The 26,686-nt window shown below is 39.1% G+C and overlaps 1 protein-coding gene across 1 annotated transcript in view; it reads left to right on the top strand.

The window, feature by feature from the left end:
- The first annotated feature begins 696 nt into the window (after positions 1–696).
- MRPL3 (mitochondrial ribosomal protein L3) overlaps positions 697–26,686 on the top strand; it is a 63,584-nt gene continuing 37,594 nt past the window's right edge. The window contains exons 1-6 of the mRNA XM_048838763.2: positions 697–957; positions 6,968–7,146; positions 8,340–8,431; positions 9,753–9,851; positions 14,003–14,102; positions 15,562–15,622. Coding sequence (XP_048694720.1) covers positions 851–957; positions 6,968–7,146; positions 8,340–8,431; positions 9,753–9,851; positions 14,003–14,102; positions 15,562–15,622 — 638 coding nt within the window. The 5' untranslated portion in view covers positions 697–850. The remainder of the gene's footprint in view (positions 958–6,967; positions 7,147–8,339; positions 8,432–9,752; positions 9,852–14,002; positions 14,103–15,561; positions 15,623–26,686) is intronic.

A 26,686-nucleotide genomic window follows, 5' to 3' on the forward strand; every position in this document is an offset into this window, starting at 1 on the left:
GTTTCAGAGTAACAGCTGTGTTAGTCTGTATTCGCAAAAAGAAAAGGAGTACTCCTTTTCTTTTTGTGTGTGTGGTTTTTGGAAAAAGGGAGGGGGGTGAGAAAACCTGGGTTTGTGCTGGAAATGGCCCACCTTGATTATCATACACATTGTAAAGAGAGTGGTCACTTTGGATGGGCTATTACCAGCAGGAGAGTGAGTTTGTGTGTGTGTGGGGGGGGGGCGGCGGAGGGTGAGAAAACCTGGATTTGTGCTGGAAATGGCCCAACTTGATTATCATACACATTGTAAGGACAGTGATCACTTTAGATAAGCTATTACCAGCAGGAGAGTGGGGTGGGAGGAGGTATTGTTTCATGGTCTGTGTGTATATAATGTCTTCTGCAGTTTCCACAGTATGCATCCGATGAAGTGAGCTGTAGCTCACGAAAGCTCATGCTCAAATAAATTGGTTAGTCTCTAAGGTGCCACAAGTACTCCTTTCCCTCAGCACTTTGTTGACCTGCAGTAACCAACTCCCACCACCAGGGGGAAGTTCTCCCCCTCTTTCCAGCTGCAGGGACCTGTGGCCGCTCCCTCCACTCCCTTTTACTCTATGGCTCTCTCAGAATCCCCCCCACAGCCATCTACGCAGCGGCCTGCGCGTGAATGGAATAAGGAGAGCTTCGGTCTCCCCTGCCTTGGGGGCGGAGATTGGTGTTTGACAAGGCCCCGCCCTGGCGCGGTGCCCTCGGAATTCTTCCCCTGCGGGGCGTTCGCAGCCAGTGTCCGGAACTTTGTTCGCGGGCGTCGGGGCGGGCGGAAGGTTTTGGCGCACGGGCCAGACCAGCCTGTGCCGGGAGCGGGAGTTATGCCGGGCTGGGGGCAGCTACTGTGCCGGGCGGGGGGGCGCCTGCTGGCGGGAGTTCCGGGCGGCCCAGTGCAGGGAGCGGGAGCGGCGGCCGCTACCGGGAACAGGTGGGTGCGGAGCTATGGGGAGGGGACGCAGCAGAGCCCCACGGCCCGGGAGGGTTGGGGGGGGTGCGGCCCGCGCTCACTCCGGGGCGGGGGATTTGTTGCCTGGTTCCGTGCGCACGTGGACTGGCGCGCGCAGAGCCCCGCCCCCGCCGCCCCCAGCCTGAGCGGGGCGGGGGCTCGGGTGACCTGGGCTCGGGTGCCCGCGCTGCGGCCTGTGCCCGAGGGGTGCCGGCCCGCCGCGTTCCCCAGAGGCTGCGGGGGTGCGCCGGGGCAGGGGGTGTTGGCAGCGCCGCGGGGCTTGGCCTCATCGTCTGTGGGTGCCGGTCGCTCCTTCTTTAAGGCCCTTCCTCTGCTGCAGCCTTCCCCCGAGGTTGTGACTAGCCACCACAGTTGCCAACTTTCACGCAGTAAATAAGCACCCCGACCTTCACAATAAGCCAAAAATCAACCTAATCCCATTTCAAAACCAGCCAATCCTTAAGACCCCCAACACTGTGTGTGACTAGATCTCCCAACCCCCCGCATGCAGTCTGGGACTGTGGTGGGACTGCTGTTCACCCCAACGCTCTTCACCCGCTTGCCGCCTCCTTGCCCCTGCTTGCCTGGAGCTGATCAAAAACAACAAGGTACAAGCCAAACGAGCTACAAGCCAAAAACTAGCTAACAAGCAACTCACAAGCTAGTTAACCCAAAAACAAGCCCAATTTCTGTGGGGTTTTTTTTCTCGCAGCTTTGGCATGTCTGCTAAGGACTGGCTTGTTACATGTTTGTACCTCTCCCTTGCCTGCCTCAGTAACAGTGGGGTGGCTGGGGTTCCTACAAGCTAGCGCAGTACCAATAGCGAGGAATGATGTGTGTCCACACACCCCAGGGTTAATACTCGGTCAGAACAAGTCACTGTTCTGGCACATGCTTTCCTTGCTTGGCTGTAACTGGTTGGACATGATGCTGTTTCGTAGCATGGACGGTATCCTCTTACCACGTCTGTGGGAATGGGTTTGCACAGTCCTTTCTTAGGCCCTCCAGAATGTGTTCCCTCCCTGCTACTGGGGCCACTCTGGGTATGTCTACACTGCAGTAAAATCCTTGTGCTTGGCCCTTGTCAGCTGACTTGGACTCAAGCTGCAGAGGTATAAAATTGCACAGTAGGTGTTTGGATCAGGGTGGATTTGATTTAAATCACTAGTCGGGAAGACTCAATTTAATCATGGATTTCTACATAAAAGTGTGTTCTTGTTGGTTGGTATAACCTTAATACAGATTTTTCACAACTCTGAGGTAGATGTAGGTTTCATTTTTAGAAGGTACACACTTTACATTTTTAAAGTGATTTATTTTGAAAACTTTTCAGGTTAGTTTTACAGCTATATCAGAAAATGAATGATTGTTTGGTTATTTCATTTACCAAAGCTAATTGAAGCAGATATTTATGAAGTCACTGGGAGGTGAAGTATCTTCAATTCAACATGTTAATCATTAATATTTGGAAGATTTTCTTGCCATGCTGTATTAGGAGAACATCACCAGACAGACATTTAAATTGTTTTATTTAATTAAAACAACAACATTATATATTCTGGATTTTTTTCTTCAACAGCAAACATAATATTTTAACCAAACAAGCATATGAATTTTTGAATTTAGTTAAACATTCAATTTTTTTTAAAATCTGGTTTGTTTTTGTTAAAATTGTTTTTAATTAAAATAGTTAAATGAAACATTTAAAAAAAAAAAACCCAAAATTAAATCAACTATGTCAGCCAAGTCAACATGAGAAACTTAAAATATTGGCTTCTGCAGCTAACTCAGTCGTCTTCACCTTCGTTTTCCAGTTTGTTCATAATCTGGAAATGAAAAACAAGGCTTTCCTGCTTTTTCAGGACCCAAATGGTTTCTCAACTTGGAATGAATTAGTCCAAAGGAAGAAAATATTCTTTCTACACTGGCAGAAGAAGCTATGGCTGTTAAAAGTGAGATGATCACTTCAACAGTCTCTGAATCCAAGTGCTTAAGTGACTTCCACCAGTTCACTGGTGTGACTTTCTTTAAAACATCATCAGCAAACATAGATTTCTTGAATGGTTCACCCTTAGCTCTGAAGTTTATTATAGTTGGCATTATGGAGGGATGATTGCTGGATGTCCATGTCATAGCCAACTCCTCTTCTTCAGCAGTTAAGGTTTGACCCTGCTACCGAGTATTGAGAATATTTCTAAGAAAATGAGCTGGAGATAGTGCTTCCCCCATTTGTTTTTTTTAATGCTTGTAATTTAACTCTGTCATGCATATTTCTCTTTAAGATCTCACTTAGTTCCTTCCATATTTTCAACAACATCAGCAATAAAACAGCTATTTCCCTGCATTTTGTTCAAGGCTACAGAAATAGGCTTCAGGGTACTCAGCATGTGTTCACCATTTCTCTTAAGCCCAATGTTGAGAACTTTGGCTGTGACTGTGGCATCTATTTTTTCACGATTTTGTTCACAAACTGTCATCATATTAGGCCAATTCTTGATGTAGTACTCAAAACAGTCCACTACTGAGTTCCATCACATGTCTTGTGGGAGAATTAGTGTGGTTCCTCCCACTTTTTTTCAGAGCTGCTGCTGCAAAGTGGTTGCTACAGAAGTATTTTGCAATTTCAACAACATTAGCCTTTATTTCTGGAACAATGAAGTCTTTGGCTAGGAGGTGCATCAAATGAGCACTGCAAACGTATGTTAGCTTGGGACTCTCTTCTGAATAATTTTTTCTTATCTTGGATACATTTGCAGAATTGTCTGTGACCAAGCTGCGTACTAGACATTTGAATTTTTTCCCCCACAGTTTGTTATAGCTTTTACTGCTACTTCTTGTAAGTATTCTGCTGTGTGTGCATTTCCGGATATATCAATTGTTTCTGTAAGGAAGATATTCCCTTCTTCTGTTGTCACACAAGCCCATAGAGCAGGATCATTGTGGACATTGCTCCACCCATCAAGACTCAGGTTAACAATTTCATCCTCTAGACCTTTTGCACACTGCTCAATTTCTCTTTCATACACTTTATCCAGCAATTTGCCTGCGACATCTACTCTGTTGCGTGGACTGTATCCTGACTGAACCATGTTAATGAAGTGTGGGTTCTCAATCATACGGAAAGAAGAGTTTGTTGCATAAACAGACAGGTCATTTTTTTCATCAGTTACCTCTTTTTGTAATCTGGTTCTTATCACAAACTTATCTATGGTTGTTTCTGCATGATGGAGACTCTTTTTTTTTCTTTTTGCTACAGGTGATATACTGTGGCTATGTGACATACATGATGTGACTGAAACACTGTCATTGGCAGATAACTCTGAAACTATAGAAAATAATGGTGATCTTGAAGGCGGAGAGTCTTCAGAATCCTGTATGTTGAGGATGGATTCTCCTAAACAAAATAAGTCAGTGCAGTTATTTAATTATTATTACCATACTGCTCATTTAGTATTACTCATTGCATTCACTGACACTCAGTACTACTTTAAAGGTGAAATTGTAAAAGGATGATCTGCCTATTTCAGCTATTTATTTTTTATCACAACTTCATCTAAAATGATAGTACCATAGAGTAACAACTATTTTTTTGCTCAAACATGAGAATTCAAAAATAGTCCAGAAGGAAGACAGACAGCCCTTAAGAAAGAAGTATGAAATAAAAAAGTTTACCAACCTGAAGATCTTGCATGTTCAGACATGTTTCTTTCATCATTTGCAGCTTCCTCCTGAGAAGGATCACTTCTCATGATGTTTCATTCGGGCAGCCAGGCATTGCATTTCTTTGTTGCACTGTTGGCATTTTCCACGTTTGCCTGTCTTACCCACAGGTAGAGGAACTTCATTCAAATATTCCCAAATTGGGTCTCTTTTACGGCCTGCTGCCATTATAGGTTTTCCCTTCTACTGAGAGAACGGTATGGTAGATCTCCAGTCAATGAACGCTACATCTAGAAAGACCTCAAGACGTCTGGAATATGCTGCCCAAACAGTTTTACTTTTGTTTCTACTGCCCGTCCCTCCCTGCTCACATTTATCTCCAGACTACTTCTCCTTGTCCAGATCTATTCCGCTCCCAACAATCTTCTATTCATTGAACTTGTTGAAACTTTGCACTTTTAGAGAGGGGTAAGTATTAGAGAGAGGGACAACAGGGTTGAGGTCTGTTATTTCTCACCTCTATATATTTTTATTTATTTATTTTAAAACATTTTTGCTGTTAACAAGCATGTTATCTCTGGAGCCACAGTTTGAGAACTGCAAAACTAAGCATCTCTGAAGGTATCTTCTAGACTAAGCGCTGAGTACTGTTGGGTAGATAGAAAGATTAACCTAAGTTTATACAGAAGCCCCCGGAACCCCATAAGATTGGGTCCCTAATCCATGAACTATTGGAACTCATTTACATTCTTAAACATTACATGAATATATTCTCAAACTATAGAATTAGAATGTATAATCCCTATTCCATGATGAGATATCTTTGAGCTATAATGTGTCTTAATTACAATTATCTTTAAATAGTTTTTTTCCTCAGAAAGCATTTTATCAAAAAAATCTTTTAAAAATAAAAATCATTGATTTTTATCCAACCTGGTTTGGGTTCAGGCTGGAACCTGGGCTCTGGGACCCTGTCCCCTTGCAGAGTCCCAGAGCCCTGTCTCTTTTCCCAACCCCAAATCTCTACACTGTAATTTTATAGCCTGAGTCAGCTGACTCTGGCCTGCTGTGGGTGTTTTATTGCAGTGTAGATGTACCCTTTGTGTGCATCCTTCCATGCTGAGGCAGTATGAGGTAATTACCCTGATTTTCATACTATAGTAACACACAGGTAACAATCTTCTCAGTTACCATCCACTCAAGGACATCACTGGTTTTTAAGAATATCCCTATTTTGTTTGTAATATGAGGAAGTACTGATGGAGCAACCCTCGAATTTCACAGGAGGCCTAAGGAATTCATCAGTTTGGCTTTAAAGTAGGATATGGAACCAAGACTGGCGTATCAGTGATTGGTTTCTTTTGGCAGTGAATCAGGGTAAATGCAACTTGAGGAGTATGAGAGGTTGTTGCTTTCATTGCTATCTGTATGCCCATGATTATCTATCTACATGGTCTCCTCCACCATTGTATGTCATCCTGACATCACTCTTCCATGAAAATCAGATTCTACAATTTCATTATTTTTCCCAGTGCTTGGCCTTTATAGGAACCTGAATATCCCTAAAGCAAACAGGCTGTGACTTAATCTTGTTAAAATGGAAGCAATGCTTGACATGGGGAAGAATATAAAGAAGTGGGATGAAGCAGTGTAATATCCTCTCTATGAAGGCCACCTTGAAGTCTTTAATCTGGTACAAAGCACAGTTGCCTGCTTCCTGAGTCTGTGGTATCTTCTGTGAGCACATAGTAATTGTGACTCAGTCTTTGTTCTGAGCTCCTGTTTGGTTCTGGGTGCAAGTAAGGTAGAGTTGATGTCCTTCAGAGCCCCAAATGGTGTGGTCCCTGGTTACCTGAGAAGCAGTCCCTTGCTTTATTCTCTGTCAAGGCAGTTGAGAGGGGCTGATGTGCTGGTTGAGAGTTCCTGGGTTTAAAAACCTCTCTTGAGGCTGATAATGAAATCTAGCAGTGGCTTTCTCAGCTCGAAATTTTCCATTTTGAAATTTGCTTCTTTGGTTATCCACTAGTTCCTGAGATTGGTGAGCTCTAGTGTGTAGGATAAAAGACCCATTTATTTGTTTTAGCATGTGGTTGATTGCTCCTATTGATTCTATTTTTGACTTTTATTTGTGTTTAGTAAATTAAATGTAAGTTAATCTGAAGGATGATGATCAGGGTGGGACAGTTTGAGTGCCATCACTTGAGCATGATTTATTAATGATTTTTAATTCTTTTGTAATTTTTGTGATGAGATGCAGTAGTAAAAGGCATTATCTATATTAATAAGCAACAACAACTTCCCCCCCCGCCCCCTTTTTTTTTTAACTTGGTAGGGGACCCTGGTGCTCTATAGTCAGGCATATTAATAGCACCACCTGGTGGGATGAACATCTTTCTGAAGAGAACACCCAGTTCCTTAAGCAGGTAACAGCAGAAGAATACAGAGCTCAAACAGCCAGCAAACTGTGTCCACTGAAAGATGAACCCTGGCCACTGCACTCATGGGAACCAGGTTAGTATATGAATAGATGCAGCTCTGGCTGTAGTTGTCATTGGGTTGTTACAGTATACAAATGATATCGGACTGGTGTCATATAAAGTTTCTTCTTTGTTACCTTAGTCAGTTTCTTTACCTCTACAAGGACCAAAGCAGTCTTCAAGTTCCTCTCTTATTTCTGAGGATCTTCTCCTTCAATTTCAACACATTTATCGTCCCTTTCCAGCCATCGCCCCCTCAAAACCTGTCTTGCTTCCATACCCTTGGAATATGACTGTCATGAACACATCAAAGGGTACCACGTAATTAGCTGTTGTTGACTGATGTGAACGACTTCATTCCAAAATCAGGGACTTTGGCTCAGTAGCATTCCTGATCCATAAGGGACTACAGATTGACTCCCAGTCACTGCACAGAAGAGAGCATACTAGGTAGCATAGCTTGTGTGTTTAAAGTCCCACAGTGTCCACAGGAACCCTCTGACGTCCAGTCTTAAACGAACGCATTTTATTTTCTAGATTTTTTTTTTGATGGTTTAGTTAATTAGCTTATTGTTGCAGCAGTGACGCTGACCAAGACTTTAGAGATGCCTCTGGAAAAATATAGCCTCTGGCATTGCAGATGATGACTTCATATACTTAGAATGGCCACTAAGTGACTGATGCAATATGTAAATATTGTATAACACATTTGGAAATGCTTTTTTCCCCCCACACATTTGAAATATTTATTTCTTAAATATTCCTCTTGTGGATTCTGTGTTCCAAGCTAAAGACCTAAGCATCTGAACCTTTAATGGGATAGATTTGTTATACAGTGGCTGAGAATAAAATAAAAACTTAAATATTGTGGGGGGAACCTAGTGAAATAATGTTTCTCACGTAACACTTAATTTTTGTTTTAGATATTCATCTGGTTTGCCAAAAATGGAAGTCATGTTAGTATTTTTCAGAAGTGACTTCTCAAGAAGAAATTTATATATTGTAATTAATATTGAGCCCATGTATTGCTCTGCACAAACATAAGTAGTATATTAAAGAAACCCTGCTATTCCCAACCTGCCCACAAAGTTAAGAACTTATTCTCTCCTCCCTTAATCTCTCCCATAGAGGAAAAAAGATCTGGTAGCATACCCCAACGATCAACAGACTCCAATTCTGTCAGATATTTAGTCTAAAGTTATGGGCATGGTTTGTTTTGATCTAAAGGTTCCCGCAGAGTTGGCCTTGTTGCAATAAAGTTGGGAATGATTCCATTGTGGACCAAGAATGGTGAAAGACATGCTGTCACATTACTTCAGGTAAGAGAGATACTTTGAATTTAAGCTTAAATATTGTGTTTAGATTTTTAATAAAAAATTCTAGACTAAGCAAGAAATTAAACTCTATAGTGGGGGGGAAGGGCTTTTAAGGGGGAAAACCCACCAAAGTTACCCATTTCTTAAGGGTTGCACAGTGCATCCTTTTTTCTGTGTTTTAGATTGTAAACTCTTCAGGGCAGGGGCTGTCAGGTGCCCTGGATCGTGTGTGGTGCACTTGAGGAGGGGGACAGCATAGGTGGCATTTTATCCCCTTTCTGTTTTCCCAGTCCTAGAGGCAACTGGGAATTGGGTTAGTCCTTAGTCAAGTTGAAGTAATCTCAGGGCTGCTCTAACTTACACGAGCAGTAACAACCCCAACAAGGCTAAAGTAGGGACAAGTGGTGTAGAGCAGGGGCTCTCAACCTTCTTATTTCTGAGGACCCCCCCCCCCATATGCTATAAAAACTCCATGGCCCACCCATGCCACAACAACTGTTTTTCTGCATGTAAACGTCAAGACCGGCATTAGGGGATAATAAGCAGGGCAGTTGTCCATGGCCCCACGCTACAGGGCCCCACAAAGCTGAGTTGCTCAGGCTTCGTCTCCTGCCTCAGGTGGCAGGGCTCAGGTCCCCCAGTTTCAGCCCCATGGGGTGGGGCTTTGGCTTTCTGCCCTGGGCACCATTAAGTCTAATGCCAGCCCTGCTTGACGGATCCCCTGAAACCTGATCCCGGGCCCCTGGTTCAGAACCACTGGTGTAGAGCCAGTTTTGTCAGCTTTATGCCACTCCTGGAATCCCCCAACTGGTTGTTGAAGCCAGCTTTTCAGTCCCTTTGCATGCTCCAGCAGCAGATCACGAATAAATGTATTTTATTACTTTTAAACCAAGCTTTGTACTTTTGGATAATTTAAACATTATTATACCCAGATGTATAGAAACTCTTTCTTTAACCTGTGTATTAGATCATTTTAACATTACTTTTAGGATATAAAATCGTTCATTAAAGCTAAAGTTGTGATAATATAACCTAACTTCATCGTTCTAAAAACCTGATTTTACTTTTAGGATTTATATAAGAATACTCTCTGTTACACATGTCTGTTCTAGTAGGCTTTCTGGTGAACAGTTACTTGAAAGAAAGATGCTTCATTATAAATGGTTAAAATTTTCTCTTTGAACTTTGTGTCATCTATTAGACAAATGAAATCGAGTCGACACTGTGACTTTGCTCACATTGTTTAATATCTATTGTTAATTTAAATTAGAATATGAGCAGATGTCTGTTTTAAGACCCTGTTTACTGTGATTTATTTGTTAAGGTGAAAGACTGCCATGTTTTAAAGTACACACCGAAGGAAGAGTATAATGGAAAAACAGCCACTCTAATCGTTGGAGGGAAACATTCATCTCCTTTTTATGTAAGTGTACTACTTCCTTTTTTTGGTTAGAATTGTTATTTCAATAAGGATCACTAATTATAAATGCTTTCAGACAAAACAGTGATATATTAAAAGGTGTTTAGTAAAAGATGAGTCTGCAACCATACATGTTTCAGAGGCTCATCTTTGTCTCTCACCTTCACGCACTCGTGTGCCATGGGGTGGTTTGGGTGGGGGTGACATGGGGAGGAGGAGTGCACCATTCTCCCTTCCTTCTCTTCACCCCAACCTTTTCCAAAATCTGTTAGAAAAATCTGGGAAGTGAGGACAACTACATTAGCATTTTTTCCTTCTTGGAAATGGTAGAAGGCTGTATTTTTGAAAGCTTCTTTGAAGCATGGTATTGGTAATGGAGGGAACTGCAGGAAATGGGAACATGTAGTAGCAGTGGAAGGGGGAGCAGGTACTTAGGTCTACAAACTTGCATTGGACCTAATTTGGAATCTTGGCCCACAAAGTTAATAACCACTGGAGTAGAGGAGTTACGGTGGGCCTCTTTCGATTCTGATAATCCTTTGGATATTCTCATAATGTAGTTGGCTGATGTATTCTGATTTATTCATTTCTGCTTTAATTTTACCATTGTTTTATTTGCTCATTTGCGTATAATATTCCTGAAAGAAGAATTAAACTTCAAACTTAAAATATGCACAGTTGTGAACATAGCTTATTGATGATGGTGTCACAAACCACTGATTTGTTTAACAGCTCTAGATGTCTGATGCAGAAGTCCAAGCCAGTCTTCAATGGCTGAAGCAATTTAGCAGTTTTGTCAATCCCAGGGGGAAAGATTGAATCATAATGGTAACCTAGCCTTCCCTCAAAAGAGCACATTTTTTGAGATTCATTATGTTTATAAAACTGTCACGCTTCTCTTTGCATTGTTCTTGCGGTCATCTCTGTTTGACCTAAACAGATACAAAAAGGCTTTACGTGGCTTATTTGGAGATCTGTTTGTTTGTTTTTTTCTTGAGGGCTTGTACCTCAGTTTTTCTAGTAGGGAATCTACCCAAAACCCCAACTGAAAGTCGGTGAAGTTTTCATGGGAAAAGGGTTTATATTCTGTGTGATCTTAGTTTTATTTGCTTGCTGGTGCACATCTTACCAATGTTTACTTTGGTTTCCACATGCCTTGTCTCTCTGGTGCATATCCTCTACTAAAGGAACATTTTTTTCACTTGGTGAAATTACACCGGTGCTCCTGGCTGTGTTAGCTCAACACTGACAAAAATCATATGTATCTAGTCATTTTGAAACTGCTGGTGGTGCACCAGGGAAGCACAACTGTGAAGAAATGCATGCGTGATAGTCCTGACGCTCAACATTGTCCTCTTGCTTGGCTGAGTAACAAAGTGCATTCAGTCCGTGGAAAATATAGGATAATATAGGAAAATGTAGGATTCATGCAATCGCATGTCCAATTTAAACTGCTCTTATTGTGATCTGTATAGCTTTCTTTGATGCACAATGATCTAAAATATCAGATTGACTATTGTTTATTAAATTATCTGTTCCTTAATAGGAAATTGTTGCTTTTTTCCAGATAATTCTATTAATTATGTTAAACTTATTCAACTATATCCATTAAAAAAAAAATTATGTAGATCTGGACCTTGACTGGTAACTTCTGAGGTTGAATCTGGAGTAAATTTGTCCCATAATGTTAGATAGCTTAAAAGAATTTGACACAGGTTATTTTATTTCTGTACAGTTTACACTTGTTATGAACTCTGCAAATATAATAATGGTACCTTTTTCTGGTTTACATTGAAACTTGAAGCTTCATCCTCTTTTTATATTTATCACTTCATTATTTTCTTCCAAATGTGAGTTTGAAAAGCTAAACTGTGGAAAACTAGTTCTGTGTGACAGCATAATTAATTTGTTTCATTAGTTCCCCATAGTAACATCTGTCCTCCCCAGATTTTGACAGTGACTCACTTTAGTAAATCGTCTGATGAATCCCTTAGTAATTTCACTAACAATGAAGGTTTTATGTATTTCTTGTAAATGTCAAATTATTTTAATTTTTTTTTAAATACATTTTTTAGGAATGTGTTGGTTTTTTTAGCTTGGCAGATGCCACTGTGTTTCAAGTGGATAAACTTTCTAAATTATTTTTTTTAATGCACAGTTAATTGGTCTCCTTCCCAAAATGCATGGTACTGTGACTGTTTTTATCAATGTCTTTTAAAAAATAAGCAAACTCTGGTTTTGAGGTCTATTAATCATTTTGCAGATGTAGTCTGATTTGCAACAGTCCATACTATACTGCTCAGTATGTTTTCAATAGACCTTTTAAAATGATATTCACTTGAGAACATATTCAATATCCTCTGTAATGTTGCCATTTAAAAATCTGTTTTTTCCCATCTTTGCAAGGAGGCTAAGTGATGTTTTGTGTACATAAAAATACCTACCTTTGTCTTTGTCCATTAGAGCACTTGATGAAATTTTGTTTCATTTGCTGAAGTCAGGCAATAGAAAGCTATAGTCAGATGTTTTGATGAAAAATGGAAAAAAGCTTTCTTATCCCTTGTTGACTTCAGTATGTGTGTGTACAGTCATTCTAGCCCTCCTCACAAGCCCATTTTGAATATACTGTTAAGCATTCAGTTTCTGGTCAATTAAACAAATGTAATTTTACTTTGCAATCTAAATCAAGACTTACTTAAATACATCTGATAAAGGAGATACCTATTTTATTTTTCACTTCTGCATGCACTATAGTACAGTATACATGTGATCAGTCATCAGACCAATAATACAACCAGCTTTGGAAAACATATAAATAGAATAATCATGATTATTTTAAAAATCTTTTGTTTAAAATGTTTTACTATATGAATGCAAGTCAGCAAATCATTTAAAAAAAATAGTGAACTGCTGAACCCTATATCAGCATTCTTACTTGAGTGGAGGAGCGACATTTTCATAAAGGTGTTTTGGCCTCCAATCAATTAGAAATCAAAGGAATTTTATCAATTGGTTTCTAACCAAGCATAATATGGTTTTTGCTGTTCTTATAAAATGTATTTACATATAGTTATTAATAAAATCATGGACAATATGCTGATTTTTCAAATGAAGCTAAACAGCCTTAAGAGGTGTCCGGATAAATTTGTCTGAAAGTTCAGAGAAGTGTTTTTATTGGGAAAAGGATAATTTCAGAGAACTTTTTAAAAGTGACCCCCTCACTGACGGGATTATCCAAGTGTGACACTGCTGTCAGTTGTTTAAATTGCTTTCTAGGAGGTTTCATTTGAAGAAAAATCTCAGCTGAGCCACTGTATACAACTTCAGTTTTCATATACTTGGTTTCCATTTGGCTGGTACTCTGTCAGTGCTGTAATGTTTCTAAAAGGCAGCTGCTGATGTGTCTGATAAAATAAAAAGCTCTCATTTGTAACCAAAGATGATTTGTCATTGAAATGAATTAGGTATATTTTAAATAAAAATAAATACATAAAAACTTTGTTCTTGGGGTCTTCTGCTGTTCAGACTCTGACTATGCAGTGGATCCTTGTTCTGTGTGAAGCCCCATTTCCTTCAGTGGAACTATTGACTTCTCTAAAGTTAAGTATTTCAAGAAGTCTCTGCAAGATCAGGGCCTTAGATTATGTTCCTGCCCTGAAGGGTTTACAGTCTATAAAACTACATACACATTGTGGCACTGTAAAGCAGTATCATTAGTACAAATGTGCATTTATAATGACATCTGAAATAAAGATTACACTTTAAATTACTCTACGGTTAGTGAAAATGTATTCTAAATAAAAATATTTGTGTACATGAAAAAAAGTGGCGGTTGGCTTCTCCCTCCTAGCTTTGGAAGTTTTTACAGATCCCTTGGTGTTAGTGACACAGTCTAAGTGTGCAGTGATCATCTGATGAGATCGATGGATCAGATGAGATCCAACAATGGCCTTGATTGAAGTTCAGGAAGTTCATGAAGAAATTATGCTACAGTAATTTAATATAAAGTTAAGTCTTTCTTGAAAGTAAAAATACAATGTGGCATTTGTTTTTTAAATAGTGTTGACAGTTGTAAACAGTTTTCTGGTGGTCACTGAATTTATAATGAATTTATAATTTAAGTTCACTTGTTTTATGCGTGCTCTTTCTTCCAGAAACCAGAGTCTGCACTGGAGGTTTTCAGAGAAGCAGGAGTACCACCAAAGCAGAAAACTACAATATTTAAGGTGTCAGATAATGCTATAATTAAGCCAGGTAATCTTTTTGAGCTGGAATACATTACATGTATGATTTACTCTTGGTTTAGATTTACGTAAACAGAGGACATTAAGGTGTGATTGATTTTTTTTTTTTTTTAGGTATGAAAGTGAATTTAAAACATTTTTTCCCTATCACTGGGGCCAAATCAAATTTTTGAAAAGGAGGAAAATAGAAAATGGCCTTTACTTTCTGTGGGTGGAGAAAGGAATTGTCGTCGTCTTCCGCCATTTCTCCTTTTTGTAGCAAATCAGTTCCATCTCTTGGAAAAGTTGTTTAATGCAAACTGGCTAAAATGCAAATCAGTATTAGAAATGAATGTGAATACACTTCCCAAAGGACTTTGGCACTCTTATAAGGACACCATAAGTGATGTTTTGCAGGAGGTTGGAAAAGTTGTTGTTTAAGAGGTTTCAGTCTTCTCTGTGCTTTCCTGGTTGAGAAGAATTAGGTACCTCTTGAAATCCCATTGTTTCAGACTATTTGAGGCAGAAAGGATTAAGCAAAATGGAGCATTGATTTCCATTGAGAATTTTGTCTTTTAACCAGAAGATTTGGACACTTAACCTTCATAAAAATTGTTTTTAAAATTTTTCAGGATATATTTAGTATGTGAATTTGGGTTGTTTATATTACATGCTTTTGCCAACATAATTTTGCTCCAGGCATTTTATTAATTTATTAATAATTAGTTTTATTAAAACAGGGTCCTAATGGTCTATTTAAAATATTATGACTTCTTTTGTAGCCAGTGGAGAGAGTCTGCAAACAGATCTTAGACTTTATTGCAGCTACTCATTAATACTATCCAGTAAGGCATATGGAGAAAGTGTGGTCTGATAATTGAAGCAAAGGCTGAAAGTTCGGTGCATTTAAAGTCCTAAATATGTACTACAAACATTACTGCAGCATCTTCCATCTTTCCTCTCTCCTCTCAATTGTTTGCCCTTGGCTGTCTGTCTGTCTCTCTTTCTTTGGGCTCGTACAGTTATATACACTTCATTATTTATTTATACTAGATGTCGATATTTTTCTGCTTGGTGATTTAGTAGAGGGTCACCTCATCACTGTCTGTATTCACTGACAAATCTGACATTGATAGAGTAGAGTGATTTAAATTACTTGATTTTGTAATTAATTATAAATTTTAATAATTTATATAATTATTATAAATTATAATATAATTATATTATATATAATATATATTATATATTATATATATAATATTATAAATTATAATATAAATTACAATAATTATAATTATAATTTTTATAATTATAAAAATTAATTATAAATTAATTTTCTAATTAATTATACATACATTCTGTTTAAAAAATCAATTTTTTAAAGAATCAGGATTTAAATGGATATTTTCTCGTAAAAATTATTTTTAACAACTGTGGATGCTGGCAGTTTCAGCACTTAATTGAATGATATATTTTCCCTCCTTTTTAAGGTACGCCTCTGTATGCAGCTCACTTTCGTCCAGGGCAGTTTGTGGATGTCACTGCCAAAACGTAGGTTCCTAACTTTTTTTAATATATTGTATTTACCTTTCAGATATTTTGTCATTTATTTTTCTTTTCTCTTTTCACCTAACATTAATTGTTGGCAAAGGTAGATTTGAAAAAAACACACAAATTGTAGAGTAATCAGGGGTTGTGTGGGGGATGCATTCATTAATATGGTACAGTATAATGAGTGTGTCTCACTGTTAGTGTTAAAGATGGTTGGCATTCCTGTGTAAGGTTCTTTCCTGAGTTTGGGTCAAGGATTGTTGTGGGTATGAGTTAGGCTGAATTTGCAGTGTTTCACAATGCTTGCCAAATTCCCATGTAGGTTTTCTAATTCTTAAGGTCAACAGCAGTATTAAGTGAGGGCAGAGGATCTTGTTGTATGACTAAAGGCTGCTGTTATCTTCTGAGGAGTAACTTGATAAGGAAAAAGATGTGAATGAAAGTTTCAGTGGGGAAAAACACTTTAGGTAGGAAATTGTTTCAAGTTGGAAAAGGCAGAAGAGGAGTCTTACAAAAACATTGCAAGAGAGAGGAGACAAAAAAGAATGGATATGCATGATATAAATACCAATGTAAATCTTATATATGGGCTTGTCTACACTACCGCTTGGGGTCAGTCCAAGATACGGAAATTCAGCTATGTGAATAGCGTAGCTGAAGTTGACGTACTTAGATCTATTTACCACGGTGTCTTCACTGCAGTAAGTTGACAGCTGACGTTCTCCCATTGACTCCACTTGCTCTTCTTATTCTGGTGGAGTACCGGAGTCGATGGGAGAGAGCTCAGCGGTCGATTTATCACGTCTATACTAGACGCAATAAATTGACGCCCACTGGATCGATTGCTGCCCGCCGATTTGGCAGGTAGTGTAGACAAGCTGTACAAGGTGGTACCATTTCTTGTGTCATGGTTCAGTTGCAGACGTTCTTAATACTCTCCTCCATAGCAATTATAGGTTAGTAAAATTTGGCATGAATTGGTCCATAGAACCAGAGTCCCAAATCCAGGATTTCCAAAAAATATGCAAAGGAACCACTCCTTGTTCAGAAAAAACAAGTAAACTAAGCTAAATTTGGTGGGTTTATTTCACCTATTTTTTTGAGATATGTTTCAAATAATTACAATCTGTCTGATTTTCCCCTCCTCACCCCACCCTCCAAGTTTCTCACAAACTTCTTGCCAGACTTCCCTATATTTAAAAAAAAAACAAAAAGTCCAGTGTCAAATTTTTGGCAGCGAAGCATTCGTGAGAAACTTCAAGGAGTTGGTGAAGTTAAAAAAAAAAAAAAAAAAGTGGTGAAAATTGGGCTTTTAATGGCCATTTTCTAGTTATTGAAATATAAACAGGTGAATTGCATTGTTAATCACAATTGATATTTACTGATTTCACCATTCTATTTTTATTAAATAAATGTAGATGTTGTTTCTTCATATCTAAACATGAAGGAGGGCTATTTCAGTTGGAACAAATGACTATTTTTTAAAACTTATTTTTGTTGATTTAGCACTTTTCTTCCATATCACCATGCTGCTAAAGTGTGTGCCAAAGCATACTGTTCATCATAGGTGCTCTGATATTACCATATTATATGAGGGGAAGGTGGAGCGCTATTTAGGAAGATATATTATTTGTACTACATTATTTCCTAGGAACCTCAGTTATGGAGTGGGAGCCTTTTGTGGTAGACACGAAACAGATGTGTAACAAAGACAACAGTTTCTGCCTGAGAGTGCTCACAATTGATGTGACAGATGGGATATAACACACACACTGGCTGAAGGGTGGGCTAGAAGGATGTTTAGTGGAAAAACTGCAATCATCACTTGGCACTTTCCTAGCCAATGTCAGACCAGAATAATTTGTCAGCATCAGGGCAGAGAGGTAGTTTTTGTAGAGGATAAGGTGGAGGTTTACAGTAATTGATGGGAAGTTTTCCGCATGCATGTGAAACGGATGGGAGAAAATTCAGAGGTACTGGAGAAAGAAGCCCATAAGCAGGCAATCAAGGCTGCCATCATTAGCAGAGTGAAGATAGTGTTCAGTAACTTAATATATCTGATATAGAGGATGTGGATAAAGAGTCAAGGTCCTTTAATGCAAATACAAAAACTTGTGATTGATTTGGTGGAGGAGGGAGAGCCAGTGGAGGGATGCAAAGAGAGGGGGTTAATGTGGTCAGAATGGCAGGTCAGGAAGATGACCTCAGCAGCAGCATTTTGAATAGACGTGCGGTGCGTGGGAGCAACAGGGTTGCCAGACACCTACAGTATGTGGTCTGTTATATTTTTTTCCACATTCCAGCCTTTCTTCTCTGCTAACAAGCATCGCTATACCTTTCCTTGTAGGGTGGGAGGAATGCTTTCTGCTCACACCACTGTGAATACCAGTTTATGGCTCAAATGATAGAGGGTGCACCCTGCCACCAAAAATCAGTTTTATCCTTTCCGAGACATGCGTAATATCCACTGATCTAGACAATAGGAATCACAAATCATCTTATTTCAATAAAGTATATTTGTGTCATGATGTACTGTGAAGCAGGCCCAGTCTCTACTCCTGTTTCCCCTTTTGTGAACTGAAAATCCCTAACTGCTTCCATAGGAGTGTTGAGAGATTTAATTGGCTAATATTCAGTGCTTTGAAAATACAAAGCATTATGGGATGTCTACATGGCGAAATGGACTGGGATAGCTGTAGTGGAATAAGCAATAGCTATATTACAATAACTCCTTGTGCAGTTACTCTGAAATAAGTAACTTAATTTGGGAATAATGCCCTCATGGGGAATTTTTCTTGCATAGCTATACCAGAATATCTTATTCCATTATAGCTACGCCAGTCAATTTCCCTGTATAAACAAGCCTTTATTTTTGTTTGTTAGAAAACCCCCTCAGAAAAGTGTAATGTTCTGGGATGGACCGGTTGTATGTGGTGGTAGATACCAGTTTTGTAAACTAAGGTCTTTGATATGTGGTTTTTTTGTTGTTGTTTTTTTAAGTTCAATACCTATAACATCTAGAAACTATATCAATACAATATATGAAGGAAAATCTCTTAGAATGTCCAATCTTTCAGACCGGAATAGGTGAGGTATCAATCAGAATGAATTGTTTGGTAGAAATAGGGAAGTAAATCCTTGCTTCTATTATGTTTGTGGGACGTGGCAGCATATTAAAATCACCTTTCTATCTGTCTTGGAAGACTAGTCCTATTAACAAAGCAGCTTGTTTGCAAAGCAAAGCACTGTATCATTAGTACATTAGGTGATTGTTTTTAGAACACTTCAAAAAAAGCCCCTGAGTGCTTTGCTTTTTTAATAAATTAAAAATAATTTCTCAGAAGCTAAAGGGCCATCCTAAATTCTAGATAGCAAGGCTTCCAGGGCAGGAACTATGTCTGTACATTTCCAGGTATAACAAAGGTGCTATCTAATAATTAATGTGTTTTATGAAATAGATGTCAGCAGTATTTTTTTTTTTAAATCAAGATGTAGGAAAAGTTTCCTTGTGGAGGTGAGAGCGGGTTAAAGCTCATATATAATTTACCAATATATCTTGCTAGATGCTATTTAGAATTACTGGGAAACTAAATATAGAACTGGTTTCCTGGCCTCTTTCAGTCTGTATGACAGATCCACCCCATCTTTTGAGTTACGAGTTGTAATCTAGAATATCTTTTCCCTCTAGTTATTTGCCTGATAATTTTTAAAAGGTATCTAAATTAGTTATTCCTAATGCTGCTTTTGGTAGTCTGTTCCATATAACCTATATATGCAGCTCTTAATATAGAAATTACTCTTAAATTCTTAACTCTTATTATTAACTTTAGGTTTTCTTATGATGTTTTGCTCTCAGTATGAGAGGTTTCAGAGTAACAGCTGTGTTAGTCTGTATTCGCAAAAAGAAAAGGAGTACCTGTGGCACCTTAGAGACTAACCAATTTATTTGAGCATAAGCTTTCGTGAGCTACAGCTCACTTCTTCGGATGCATACTGTGGAAAAGTATGGTATGTCTCTAAGGTGCCACAAGTACTCCTGCTCTCAGTATGATTCTGTAATCTTTCCAGTGCTCCTCTGTATCTGATGTGTTATAAATTTCTTTCTGTACCTCTTTTTGCCTCTCCTTTTTTGTGTGTGTTTTGTGCTCATCTACATTGGCTTCTTTTCTGTAACTCTATATTTAGATTGCCTCATGACCCCTTGGCAAACATTAAATTGTCTTTGAATATATGGTTTCCCCTTTGTGCCCTTTACTTCTACTTGCTTCCATTCAGTTTCATCCAACATTGCCTCCAAAACACTTATGTTCCCATCTTTTTGGTTTCATTCTAAGCTTTTTTTAATGGATGCAGCTGCCTGAACAGCTATTCATAAGTGCAATGCTCAGTGAGCAATAGCATAAAAATATCACAGAAACCTTTGAGCTGTTGAGGGCAAGGCAATTCTTTGAAAAATGCCCACAATGTTTTAGGCTGCCGCTAGCTGTTTAGACAGAATGCATTGATACAAATACACTTGAGCGATATAGTGATGGGTAGGCAAAGGGTTTGTCATGGGAAGAACTATTAACTTTAACTAATTGAAAACTTTAGTTTGCTTTAACTAGGTCAGATGTCTGTCAGAACCCAGTTACATCAAACCTGGTTCTATAGAATCATAGAATCATAGAATATAAGGGTTGGAAGGGACCCCAGAAGGTCATCTAGTCCAACCCCCTGCTCGAAGCAGGACCAATTCCCAGTTAAATCATCCCAGCCAGGGCTTTGTCAAGCCTGACCTTAAAAACCTCTAAGGAAGGAGATTCTACCACCTCCCTAGGTAACGCATTCCAGTGTTTCACCACCCTCTTAGTGAAAAAGTTTTTCCTAATATCCAATCTAAACCTCCCCCACTGCAGCTTGAGACCATTACTCCTCGTTCTGTCATCTGATACCATTGAGAACAGTCTAGAGCCATCCTCTTTGGAACCCCCTTTCAGGTAGTTGAAAGCAGCTATCAAATCCCCCCTCATTCTTCTCTTCTGGAGGCTAAACAATCCCAGCTCCCTCAGCCTCTCCTCATAACTCATGTGTTCCAGACCCCTAATCATTTTTGTTGCCCTTCGCTGGACTCTCTCCAATTTATCCACATCCTTCTTGAAGTGTGGGGCCCAAAACTGGACACAGTACTCCAGATGAGGCCTCACCAATGTCGAATAGAGGGGAACGATCACGTCCCTCGATCTGCTCGCTATGCCCCTACTTATACATCCCAAAATGCCATTGGCCTTCTTGGCAACAAGGGCACACTGCTGATTCATATCCAGCTTCTCGTCCACTGTCACCCCTAGGTCCTTTTCCGCAGAACTGCTGCCTAGCCATTCGGTCCCTAGTCTGTAGCTGTGCATTGGGTTCTTCCGTCCTAAGTGCAGGACCCTGCACTTATCCTTGTTGAACCTCATCAGATTTCTTTTGGCCCAATCCTCCAATTTGTCTAGGTCCTTCTGTATCCTATCCCTCCCCTCCAGCGTATCTACCACTCCTCCCAGTTTAGTATCATCCGCAAATTTGCTGAGAGTGCAATCCACACCATCCTCCAGATCATTTATGAAGATATTGAACAAAACCGGCCCCAGGACCGACCCTTGGGGCACTCCACTTGATACCGGCTGCCAACTAGACATGGAGCCATTGATCACTACCCGTTGAGCCCGACAATCTAGCCAGCTTTCTACCCACCTTGTAGTGCATTCATCCAGCCCATACTTCCTTAACTTGCTGACAAGAATACTGTGGGAGACCGTGTCAAAAGCTTTGCTAAAGTCAAGAAACAATACATCCACTGCTTTCCCTTCATCCACAGAACCAGTAATCTCATCATAGAAGGCGATTAGATTAGTCAGGCATGACCTTCCCTTGGTGAATCCATGCTGGCTGTTCCTGATCACTTTCCTCTCATGCAAGTGCTTCAGGATTGATTCTTTGAGGACCTGCTCCATGATTTTTCCAGGGACTGAAGTGAGGCTGACTGGCCTGTAGTTCCCAGGATCCTCCTTCTTCCCTTTTTTAAAGATTGGCACTACATTAGCCTTTTTCCAGTCATCCGGGACTTCCCCGGTTCGCCACGAGTTTTCAAAGATAATGGCCAATGGCTCTGCAATCACAGCCGCCAGTTCCTTCAGCACTCTCGGATGCAACTCGTCCGGCCCCATGGACTTGTGCACGTCCAGCTTTTCTAAATAGTCCCTAACCACCTCTATCTCCACAGAGGGCTGTCCATCTCTTCCCCATTTTGTGATGCCCAGCGTAGCAGTCTGGGAGCTAACCTTGTTAGTGAAAACAGAGGCAAAAAAAGCATTGAGTACATTAGCTTTTTCCACATCCTCTGTCACTAGTTTGCCTCCCTCATTCAGTAAGGGGCCCACACATTCCTTGGCTTTCTTCTTGTTGCCAACATACCTGAAGAAACCCTTCTTGTTACTCTTGACATCTCTTGCTAGCTGCAGCTCCAGGTGCGATTTGGCCCTCCTGATAACATTCCTACATGCCCGAGCAATATTTTTATACTCTTCCCTGGTCATATGTCCAACTTTCCACTTCTTGTAAGCTTCTTTTTTATGTTTAAGATCCGCTAAGATTTCACCATTAAGCCAAGCTGGTCGCCTGCCATATTTACTATTCTTTCGACTCATCGGGATGGTTTGTCCCTGTAACCTCAACAGGGATTCCTTGAAATACAGCCAGCTCTCCTGGACTCCTTTCCCCTTCAAGTTAGTCCCCCAGGGGATCCTGGCCATCCGTTCCCTGAGGGAGTCGAAGTCTGCTTTCCTGAAGTCCAGGGTTCGTATCGTGCTGCTTACCTTTCTTCCCTGTGTCAGGATCCTGAACTCAACCAACTCATGGTCACTGCCTCCCAGATTCCCATCCACTTTTGCTTCCCCCACTAATTCTACCCGGTTTGTGAGCAGCAGGTCAAGAAAAGCGCCCCCCCTAGTTGGCTCCTCTAGCACTTGCGCCAGGAAATTGTCCCCTACGCTTTCCAAAAACTTCCTGGATTGTCTATGCACCGCTGTATTGCTCTCCCAGCAGATATCAGGAAAATTAAAGTCACCCATGAGAATCAGGATTTATAACTGTGAAATGGCTACGCCAATTTCGTGTGGATTAGCTTTAACAATACAACACCATCTGTTAGTGAGCAGCGATCACTCTCTGTCATGTTGACCAACATTTTCTCATTGTTTATTTGTACTTCCTCATTGGTCTGTATCCGTCTGTTATCTCTTGTCTTATACTTACTGTAAACCCTTTGGGGCAGAGACTGTCTCTTTGCTCTGTGTTTGTACAACACCTAGCATAATGAGGTCCTGGGCTCCTAGCACCACACTAATACAAATAATGATAGTGATCATTGAAAGAGTTTTGGAGATGCTGGTTACTAATGAGTTGTAATGCTTCCTGGCCCATGCTTTCAGTATGAGATATTCCATGTTGGGGTTGTGATTGGAAATGCTGTCTGGGAATACAGGAAGTTCTACTTTATAGTAATTTACAACTGTTTTATATAGTTGTCATTAAAAATATGCCTGCAACAATCACAGGGTTTGGAACGGCAGTGATTCTCTCCTGACTGTGGAAGACCTATTGATTAAACTCTCTCTCCCATTCTCTGTCTCCCACATAATGCTGCTATACACCACTATAAAAAATATTACTCTTTCAGCATGTAGGCCATAGTGTGTCACTGCTGCGGTTCACTGATGTGACAGATTTTTCAAGAACTCAAGTATCGGTGTAAGGGGATGGAATGGCATACTTCCCTTCTCAGTAACAAACAATGAATGGGGTTGCTGTGTCAACTCTGCTTTTTGAGGAACCAACCTTGGCTGTTGAACTCTGTAGTTTGCTATTATTCCTGTGACTGGGACTTCTGTTCCAGTCTGTTCTCATGCTCAGCTCCCACCTGCCACACACACTCTGTATATATTCCATCCACCTTGTTCCTTATCATGACTTCTTTTCTACACTGTATTTTTCACTCTTCTTGCATAACTTAAGAAAACCCATAGGTTTTAGATCCTTAGTCCTTCTCAGAGGTTGTTCCTACATTACCAAAGTTCACAGGCACACAAGGTAGTTAAATAAATTTTGAGTATTTTGATAGTTTGTGAGTTGAAAGTGAGGAAAAATGACAGTGGCAGTTGTCCTTAGATATTTTTGCAGCATTTGACTCTCATCCAGCTAATGCCATTAATTCACTAGCTTTGCCAATAAATGGTTTGTGTAAACTTGTTTTAAAAATTAATTTTATGATCACTGAGAGCTTCATGCACAAAACTTTTTAGAGCTCTAGAGTCTTAAATCCAATATTAAAGAAAAATTCCCTAAGTAAAGTGCAGTTCTGGCAGATACAAGTGTATTTGGTAGCTGGTGGAGAGCTATTAGCATTCTTATAGTAATGCATTCTTCTAGATTACAGCAAAATACACCATAATTGATGTACCAAAATTCAGGGTCTCTGAATCAGATGTGTAACCATAGTGCTGCTACTATGTGTAATGTTATGGATTTCTTTTAGAGAAATGGGTTCCTTTCACCTAGATGTTTAAAGAACATTGTGGAATATAATTCTTTAAATGTAATGTCACAAACAGAATGAGTTATATGCAGTATTACACTGAATCTTACACACACTCATCCCTGACAAAGTTAAACTCAAAAATAAGCCCTTGTGGGAAAATGCTAAAAATTCAGTATGTTAAAATTCCTAGTTCAGTGCACTCTGAGGTCTAACAGTTCTCAAAAAGCCTTATTTTTCCTTTCCTAAAAAGCTTTGTTTTGGAGTTAACCTGAAAAGCACTTATTGCAAGGGTGCAATCTTACTTTCCATCTTAGTCAAGAAGAAAAATAATAAAAAAACAATCAAAAAGCTTTGCAGTTGGCTCTGCACTATTTCACAGAGATCTGATCCATGAAGTAATATAGTCTGAACTCATTTGTAACTTCCAAAACTGCTGGAAATGCTCTTAAAAGTTTGCTAGTTACTTCAGTGAATAGACAATTGTTTTCCTTCAAAAACCTAATTCCAAATTCATCAGGTATGAGATGAGGTGGTTACATGTTTTAAAAATATTAGTTTTACAGAGGTTCGTTTTTAAAGAAAAACAAATTTGCCATCTTTCATTTTTTTTCTCTTAACTTTGACAGCAGAAAGAGTTGTTGCTTTTTTGAGGAAATGGCTAAAAAAGTGAATCTTACATTTCATTAGCTTCTTGCATTTCATTTTAGATAGGTTTAAATGACCAAGACATGTAAAATTTAGGCATACATTGCTTCAGAAGGCAAGAAAAACAGAATAATTTGTGATTGTGGTGTTTTTGTTTTGGTTTTTTTGCTTTCTAATGTTTTTCAAAGAATGCTTTTTTGATTTTTAAATATGATTTAACACTGGACATTTATATTGCTAAATGAAAGCAGAGGTAGGCCTAGTAAAGGCACATTATCATAGAAGGGCATTTTGGAGATTAAAATAGGAGTTGAAGTTGATAGGTGATCTTTCTGTAGTGACACTTTTTGTTACGTGTCTTGATCATGATGTAAAGTCAAATGCTCAGGTGTTTTTATATGTGTGTGTTTTCCCTTTTTGTTGTTTGTTGTTTAATGTGGTAAAATGCTCTGGTTTACAAAATCAGTGATTATTGTCAACTGGTAGTCGCTTGCATTTTGGAAAGTGATCATATGTGTGTTTAATCCAGCATAAAGTTTATGGTATAGTTTAAAAATTCTTTTTTATAATAGACTTCAGTGGAACTGGGAACCAGAATTTAGTAGCACTTATGAACGTGCCTTGGAAAGAGAGAACACACACTTAGTTGAGGGCAAAATATAACTTCAGTTTTGAGCATCACATTTCAGTTTTGAACCTCTTTTTACATGCAAGAAAAGTGTAAAGATTTTATTAATGATAACTTTTTTATGTCAGCTGTAACCTGCAGAATATTTCTGACCTGACGCATGGTATTGTATAATCCCAACATGCTTTGAAGCAGACGGTCCAGGAAAGGTGCTCTCTTATTGCCATTTGGACACATGCTGTGCTCTATTATACTTTGCTGCTACTTCCATTTAATGAGTATTTGGAAAGGTATGACCATTGACATATCAGGGATTTTGGCACTTACCAAAAAACAAAACAAAAACCAGCCTTCTTGGTTGTTTTTTTTAAATACTTGGTAGCAAAATAAGAGTCTAGACTCACTGGTATACTTTAACGCCATGTTTCAGTTTTCTTAAGTTGTGTTACTCAAGCCGAAAAATACATTGTGCGTTTCTAAAATATTTGACTAAACAACTGAGATTTTGTTCCTTTACAACATTAAAATAATTTTTATCCCCAAAATGCCACAGTAAGCATTATTTCAGATCTGTTATGTATGACATATTTGCCACAAGCTAAGTGGTAGTTTTAAATAGGATTCTTTATTTTAAATAAGTCATCTCATTATATGCTGACATTTTGCTTACATTAAAACTGAAAAATGAGGTATTATACAGTATTATATGGTTGACTTGAACAGCTGTTTTCCCTCAGGTAACACCAGGAAGACAATTCATTCCATAGAAAAGGAGTGAAGTGATGTATATTGGATTTTATAAAAGGAGTGTTCTCTAGCAACTTCATTTATACTAGTACTGTATGAAATGATAGCCAATACCATATTCTTCAGAATGGGAAGCACTTACTGGTTATAGTTTGTGCTAGCGATGGGAAATACCTTAGGAGATGCTTTATATCCTAGATATTTTGTCTTTAACATATCAGAATCTTCGTAAAATACTATTTGGCTATTTTTCACACTAGTGAGTTTACTTTCTAATATGTATTTTCTAAATATATCATGTCAGATATGATAAATTTAACTTGATTCGGTCAAAGTGGGGTGGATATACTAATTTTGCATAACTTAGTTGTGTATGGTTTCAGAGTAGCAGCCGTGTTAGTCTGTATTCGCAAAAAGAAAAGGAGGACTTGTGGCACCTTAGAGACTAACAAATACGTTTGAGCATAAGCTTTCGTGAGCTACT

Source organism: Caretta caretta, chromosome 2, assembly GCF_965140235.1.
Source record: "Caretta caretta isolate rCarCar2 chromosome 2, rCarCar1.hap1, whole genome shotgun sequence".
Lineage (NCBI taxonomy): Eukaryota > Metazoa > Chordata > Testudines > Cheloniidae > Caretta > Caretta caretta.